Below are 7,607 nucleotides of genomic sequence, written 5' to 3' on the forward strand. Positions count from 1 at the left end.
ATTGCTTTAAGCTCTTAATCCTAAATCTGCCTTCATGGGTCTAGACAAAGTGAAGATTCTGGTGCAAATTTCTAATGTTCTTATCAGAATCAATAACCTTAATCATCCCATGACAAAAGAAACAAAATAAAGCAATGAGTGGCTTTCTGCTGATCTGGGATTCATGCAATAATGATGAGCATCCCAAGAAAGACATACGTGCAACAGGTTGAACAGGGATTCTAAGGGACCGTATGAGGCTAAGTTGGACTTGTCCTGAGAGGACCAGTCAGATTAAAGCACAGGCATCTGCTCTGTAATGGTACAGAGACTTGTTTTTGTGTTCATCAAGATCATATCATATGCTATAGACAATAAATCCACCATTTCGCTCACAGAATTCTTGTAATCATTGTAGTCTAAGTAATATCTCTGTCAGTTTCTAAAAAAAAAGACAAACTTTTAATGAATGACTAAGATGAGCATAAGTGACAAAGACAGCCTGACACAAGGTGCGGTGGACTGAACTCCTTCTCTTCTGTTTAAATGTCATCGTGTTGGCTTTCATTAAGCACAGGACAGCCAAAAGCCTTCCAAAAGGGCAGAACTACAGGTCAAGAACACACCATGGGAACTAGATAGGATGCAAAATAGATTTTAAGATAATAAATGAAATCTAATATAGTGCAATTCCCTGAGTTGGTAATATTGTAAGGTACAGCTTCTATAAATAGTTTTTTGTTGTTGTTGTTGTAATAGTTCTACAATAAATCAAGTCTGTCTTCTCGATGAACTTCTGGCTGAACATGCTCGGCAGATCACACTATAAAACTAGAAAGGTCTGTCTAAAAACGTAGCAGACTGTAGATCAATTTAAGTTTGTGAGAATGTGTCTGTGTTTTTTATTTGCTATGCTTAAGTTATAGCCTATGCTTATTTATAGCTATAGGAAATTGTGCCCATCAGCGATTTAAAATTAATAAAATCAAAACTCAAATGAAAACAATAATAATAACATGAATAATGCTATTTATTATTATTATTATTATTATTATTATTATTATTATTATTATTATTATTAAGTATATAGCTGACAAACGAAGTATTTATTTCCCATTAACGCCCTCTAGAGGCATTGCGAGGCCATAATATAACAGCGTCCTCTCCGGAACTAACAAGTTATTTTTTGTTTCCTACCGACTTTTTATTTAACTGGACCTCCATCTTCACAGTCAGCAACCACAGCAACACGTGAGTTTGGTAGATTGATGTTTACGTTAAAGTCGACAAGTTAAATATTAGACTTGGAAATGTAGCCGTTATTAACAGACTCTGCGAGCATATTGATATGAAACCAAAGGTGTTGTTTACCCAGAAAACCATGATAGGAGTGGAGGCTGGACTCTTCATCGGATCTGTATCCGATGTGAAGGATGCTCAGAGCCTGACAGACGCGGGTGTAACACACATACTCACCGTTGACTCGGAGGAACCTGCTGGAAGTAAATTCCAGTTCCACACGAAATTTGTTCGAGCTCTGGATGATGGGTCCACAGATCTCCTGAGCAGACTGGATGACTGTGTCAGCTTTATATGTGCCTCTCTCAGCACACAATCTGAGGCAAAATCACCAGCAGTTCTTGTGCATTGGTAGGTGTTATCCTTTATAATAACTTTAATGACTAAAAATCATTTCAGTATAATACCTTAAAGTGCTTAATTAATACACATTTAGGGATATTCAGTAACGTAATAAACTGTTAATGTTAATAAAGTAAAAAGTTGTATTTTGTCACTGATTCTTGAGATAAGGGAAATGTCCTACACATTAAAGTCCTCTTTGTCTTAAAAATAAAGAAATTCATCAAAATAAAAACACTTAAAAAGTCACATCTAAAGGAAATCTGGATCCTCAGGACGTTCATTGCTTTTATTTTTAAATAATTTCTGTAGTATTATTTTAAATATATCTATACTTGGGAAATACACATACTTTAACCGTCCTCAGCATGAGGTCACAATGTAAAACTGTGTAAAACAGTGTTTAAAAAAAATCTTGAATTGTATTTTCCATTACAAAACGCCTATCAAAGTTATGACAACAATTTGTGTCAACTTCATCAGGATATTTTGTAAATCTGAATAAATCAGGCAATGTCATAGAAATCTGTAACTCTGATGACCCGTTCCCTTTTTCCGCTCTTTGTGGATCTCACAGTAGGACACGTAGTCCTCAAAGTTTTGTATTTTTTTGTATTTTATACAAGCAATTTTGAAGTCTGCAGTCACAGCTTTAACTGCAATCAACTCCGTCATACCGGTGTTATAGTTTTTGTAAATAGTTGTGTGATAAATCTTGCCATTTCTATATGTTTATTAATGCTTCACTGTACAACACATGGTTAAGGTGGAAAATATTCGATTTTGTCAACACTCAGACAAAAAAAACCATGACAGAGTTGAAGACTGACAGACATAGTTTACAAAATGTAATATTTTCCACCTTAACCATGTGTTGTACAGTGGAGCATTTTTTGTGTTTCATATAGTGTGGAAAAGAGGTGAAGAAGCAGGTTGGAATGGGTGGAGAAAAGTGTCAGGTCTGTTGTGTGATAAAAGAGTACCAGCAAGAATGAAAGAAAAGGTGTACAGGACAGTAGCGAGACCAGCGATGTTGTATGGTTTGGAGACAGTTGCACTGAGGAAAAGATGGAGGAAGAGCTAGAGGTAGCAGAGCTGAAGATGTTGAGGTTCTCTTTGGGAGTGACGAGGATGGATAGGATCAGGAATGAGTACATCAGAGGGACAGCACATGTGAGATGTTTTGGAGACAAAGTTAGAGAGGCCAGGTTGAGATGGTTTGGACATGTTCAGAGGAGGGAGACTGAATATATTGGTCAAAGGATGCTGAGGATAGAGCTGCCAGGCAGGAGGTCAAGAGGAAGCCCAAAGAGGAGGTTTATGGATGTAGTGAAGGAGGACATGAAGGTAGTCAGTCTGAGAGAAGAGGATACAGAGGATAGGAATAGATGGAGACAGATGATTCGGTGTGGCGACCCCTGAACGGAACAGTCAAAAGAAGAAGAAGATAAGAAAGTCTTTATTATTTAATAATACAATCTTCTAAAACATGTTTTGTCCCTTTCCTGCAGCCACTTTCTATTTTTTGAAGCTCAACAATCTTTTGCTGCACATCAGAACTATTCTTTGGTTTTACTCATTGTGATGAATTATTGAGGAAATTTGGCCTTTGTGTTTTCTCAGAATCCTCACATTTAAATTCCTATGACAAGACATCACAGCTAGACTATTTCATGTTCCTAGTCACCCTGGTTTGCTAAAAACTTCAGAATATACTTCAGATATATTTTACTCTAGTTTTGCTTCGTAAATATATATGAACTACTTTTTTTTTTTTTTTTGCAGCCATGTTGGACAAAGTAGAAGTGCTGCTGTGGTGACTGCTTACTTGATGAAAACACAACACCTCAGTTTGCAGGACGCATATTCTAAACTCCAAAACTTAAAACCAGATGTTAAGTGAGTGTTTTTCATTTTTTTTTATCCTGTGATGACACGTGTGTAAAGCGCATTATTATTGAAGAATGTTCCTCTTTATTTTCTCAGAATGAATGACGAGTTTCTGGACCAGCTGGCACTTTATGAATTAATGGACTGCAAAGTAGACACCACAAATCCCTTATACAAACAGTTTAGATTGAAGAAAATTACTGAGAAATATCCAGGTATGTACATACTTAAAGACCCTCTGTAGTGAAAATCAAGTTTTTAGTGTTTATATGTCTATGTGGTGTTTTTAATATGCTTTAAGACAAAGCATGTCAAAAACATCATTGCTGAGTTTTCTCTTCCACTTCTTCTCAACCAGTTTCTGGTTCAAACATACTGTATATGGCTGAGTTAAGCCAGTATTTCCTCTTGGTATTGTTTAGCATTTATTACAGTAAAGTTGACCGAGTAAATCTCTGAGCTGGTGTGAGTGGAGGTGGGGCTAATTTGCATATACATGAATCCTCATATACTTAATAAATCTAGGGTGTTACATTCAAGCTATTTTAAGGCATGAATTATAAAAAAAAATCACAGGAAAAGAGAATGCTGAAATATGTCATTATGGTGATCAAAGATGAGTTTTAAGGGATCACAATTATTGACTACAAGTGGAGTTTATACTAATGCTTAATACAATTGGTAAATATGTGTTAAAGGAACTGTATGTAAGAATTGTATTTCAATTAATCATAAAATGGCCATGATATGTCACTAGACATTAAGAAACCATGTTAATTTCAAATACTTATATCACTGATAACGGTAGTCCTGCCAGCATATTGTCATTTAAAAGTTGTTGTTGCAGCCCTCAACTGATGTTGATGTTGACATGTTGTGGTTTGGCCTGAAGCTCCACCCTCCACCTATCTACCAATCACGAAGTCAGTAGTGTTTCGGCATTCGGGTTGCCAGCTCTGCTCTAGTTACCACAGCTGCAGCTACAAACGTTCCTGCTGGATTCTGCAGCCTATCTGGCAACCTCGAGTCAGGGGGAGGGGGAGAGGGAGACACCGCTCTACAATAAATTGAACGTGATTGCAGTACCAGTTTTGGCCACAATCTTGCATACACTTTCTTTAATTTCAAACTTATACACCCATAGTTAAATGGTCAATATTAAATTCACTACCACTAATGAAAAAAATCGTACCAGGGCCTATATTAAAGTCATGTATTTCAATCAATTCAGAGCTCCAGAATGTGCCAAAAGATGTCTTTGCTGTTGACCCTGCACAAACCCAGAATTCAGAAGCTGTTTACAGATGTAGAAAGTGCAGGTAATATCTTTTATTATTATTGTATTGTATTTTTTAAATATATGTATTAACAAGACTGAAGTCTTATTGTTGACATACAACACATATTTTGTCGATTCTGGAACAACGTTCCTGTCCGAAATTGTATTCTTAACCCTATCACTAAACCTAACCCTATACCATAAAGGTAGGGGAGCGCGGGGCACAACCTAACGCGGGGTTAGTTGTAACACGCATGGTTTAACACTTTCCACACATGCCAGGATGACGAAACTTATATTTGTTTTTTTCTAGTTGCTATATTAACATTATATAGAGAAACACCTAACCCTGGTTGTAAGCCTGAATTTAACATAAACTGTAAACCTCTATTCTGATTGGTTGATTGGTAAGTTGTTCCAGGATCAACACAGATGTAAATCCAGCATGTTGTACCTGGTGAAATCACGCTCACCGACTGAAGTCTTAACCTGCTGTTGTCTTTCGCACAGACGCACACTTTTCCGTCACTCCAGCATTCTCAGTCACTGTGTGGGAGGAGGAGCCTCTGCGTTCTCTCATAAGAAGACAAGGATAGTGAGCCCTACAGCTGAAGATCAGAGACAGTGCACATCATACTTTATAGAGCCGGTGCAATGGATGGAGCAGGCCTTACTAGGTGTTATGGATGGACAGGTAGTACCTGTTTGCTTCTCATATCTAGACACACAATTAAATAGAATTATTAAAATGTTCATATACGTCCATTTAAAGTATATTATTGACTTATTATGAAAAGTTAAAATGTTTAAAAGGATAGTTACGTTTTTTCTCAAGTTGAATTTGGAAGGCCCCTCTCATTCACTGCCATTAAAAAGTTTGGATTATTTTTATTTATTTATAAATTTGGATTATAATTTTTTTTTTTTTAATTAAAAAATCCAAATCCAAACTTTATAATGGCAGTGAATGGAAGGGGCCTTCCAAATTCAACTTAAGAAAAAACATAACTGACATAGGACATGTTTTGAACTGCAAGAGACATTACACTTTCTTTGTAAGTTGAATACGGAAGGCTGGGCTAGATATTTTTCTTAAAATAATGTATCACTTTGCTTCAGAAGACCTTTATTAACCCTCTGGAGCCGTATGGATTATTATTTTTTTAAATAATGGATGGGCTCCCATTCACTGCCATTATAAAGCTTGGATTAGCCAGGACATTTTTTTAAATAAAACTCAGATTGTATTTGTTTAAAATAACAATATCATAAACACCTAGGATGGCTTCAGCGTGAGTAAATCATGGGGTAATTAAAATTTTTGGGTGAAATTTTCCTTTAAGATTGATAATTGCATGTTATTCTATGCTGGATAGGCTAGAGATTGTAGTGGCTAAGCAGTAAATGTGCCATTTTGTTTATTTGCAGGTGTTTTTAATATATTTTAAAGTAAAAGCTTTTGTAAAATCTCTCTTGTAGCTTTTGTGTCCCAAGTGCAGCTCAAAGCTGGGCTCGTTTAACTGGTACGGCGAACAGTGTTCGTGTGGACGCTGGGTGACACCGGCCTTCCAGATACACAAGAACAGAGTGGATGAAATCAAACACATCAGTATATCTGCACTCAAATGACCCACAAATAAAGATATGTTTCATATGCTCAGAAATGTTTGCCATTGTTAGTGTTTTAAGTGAAACATTTCACATGTCAGAAATACATTATAAAAGGCCCTGTGCTTTAATTTGATTGTAACTTTGTTTGGAAAATGTTGATATACAAGTTATGTTTTATCAAATTTAAAACAGCTGTTGTCTATTTTAATTTATTTTTAAATGTAAAAAATGTAATCATGTGATGGTAAAGCTGAATTTTCAGCATCATTACTCTAGTCTTCAGTGTCACATGATCCTTCAGAAATCATTCTAATATGATGACTTGGTGCTTAAGAAAGTATTATTATGATCAATGTTGAAAATGTCTCTGTTATGCATGTAACCCTCGTTCCCTGCAGGGCGATCATCACAGAATCCGTTCGACATGCATCAGAATGTGAACCGACGAATCGGGATATCGCACGAGAGCCCAGCTCGTCAGTTCACATTCTGACTTGTGTCGAACGTGACCGACTGAAAGGGAACAGTTGTACTGCATAATAGTTTTGTGGAAACTGTGATGCAATTAGTCTAGGATTCTTTGATAAATAGAAAGTTCAAAACAGCTGCATTTATTAGAAATGAAATGTTCTAACATTATAAATGTCTTAACGGTCACTTTTGACCAATTGAATGCGTCCTCGCTGAATAAAACCACAAATTTCTTTAAAAAGAAATAAAAATGTTCGGCATCAATTAGTGACCCCAAACATGTGAATGGTGTATATTCAGAATATATTTTTTATGAACTTTTGCATTCAAAAATAAACAAGGATCTTGCATGTATTGCAAAAGTAGGATTTTTATCCAGTAGGTGGCGACAAATAACTAGTACTGTGCTGTTACATTGGCCTATATTTTGCTTGCTATTCAAAATTTTGCAGAATGGTCCTTATTTCTTTGTTCTAAAGGAGTTTGTTGTTACACCTGCACTGTAGATGACAGATGATCAGCATTTACAGAAAACGTGAGAATTACTAGATGTATAAGAGGATGGTGTAACAAACTTAGCTCCTGACTTACTAAATCTTCTACTCACAAAATCAGAAATTACATGATTTTTTTTTTGTGGTACCCAGAGAATTTTGTCCATTTTCATTGTGTACTTTGTATTTGTATGCAATATAGCACAAATTCAGATTCATGAGCATGTAGTTTGCTCATAGAT

The 7,607-nt window shown here is 36.0% G+C and overlaps 1 protein-coding gene across 2 annotated transcripts; it reads left to right on the plus strand.

The window, feature by feature from the left end:
- Positions 1–1,116: 1,116 nt before the first annotated feature.
- dusp12 (dual specificity phosphatase 12) lies at positions 1,117–7,135 on the plus strand. 2 transcript variants are annotated; one of them, XM_067453101.1, is made up of 7 exons: positions 1,117–1,230; positions 1,355–1,629; positions 3,406–3,519; positions 3,607–3,725; positions 4,742–4,829; positions 5,300–5,483; positions 6,269–7,135. In XM_067453101.1, the coding sequence occupies exons 2-7, from the start codon at positions 1,361–1,363 to the stop codon at positions 6,416–6,418; spliced, it is 924 nt and encodes a 307-aa protein (XP_067309202.1). In that variant the 5' UTR covers positions 1,117–1,230; positions 1,355–1,360; the 3' UTR covers positions 6,419–7,135. The 2 variants fall into 2 exon arrangements, with proteins under 2 accessions (XP_067309202.1, XP_067309201.1); XM_067453100.1 differs by lacking the exon at positions 1,117–1,230 and having other exon boundaries at positions 1,237–1,629.
- Positions 7,136–7,607: the final 472 nt, after the last annotated feature.

This window comes from Pseudorasbora parva, chromosome 9 (genome assembly GCF_024679245.1).
Source record: "Pseudorasbora parva isolate DD20220531a chromosome 9, ASM2467924v1, whole genome shotgun sequence".
Classification (NCBI taxonomy): domain Eukaryota; kingdom Metazoa; phylum Chordata; class Actinopteri; order Cypriniformes; family Gobionidae; genus Pseudorasbora; species Pseudorasbora parva.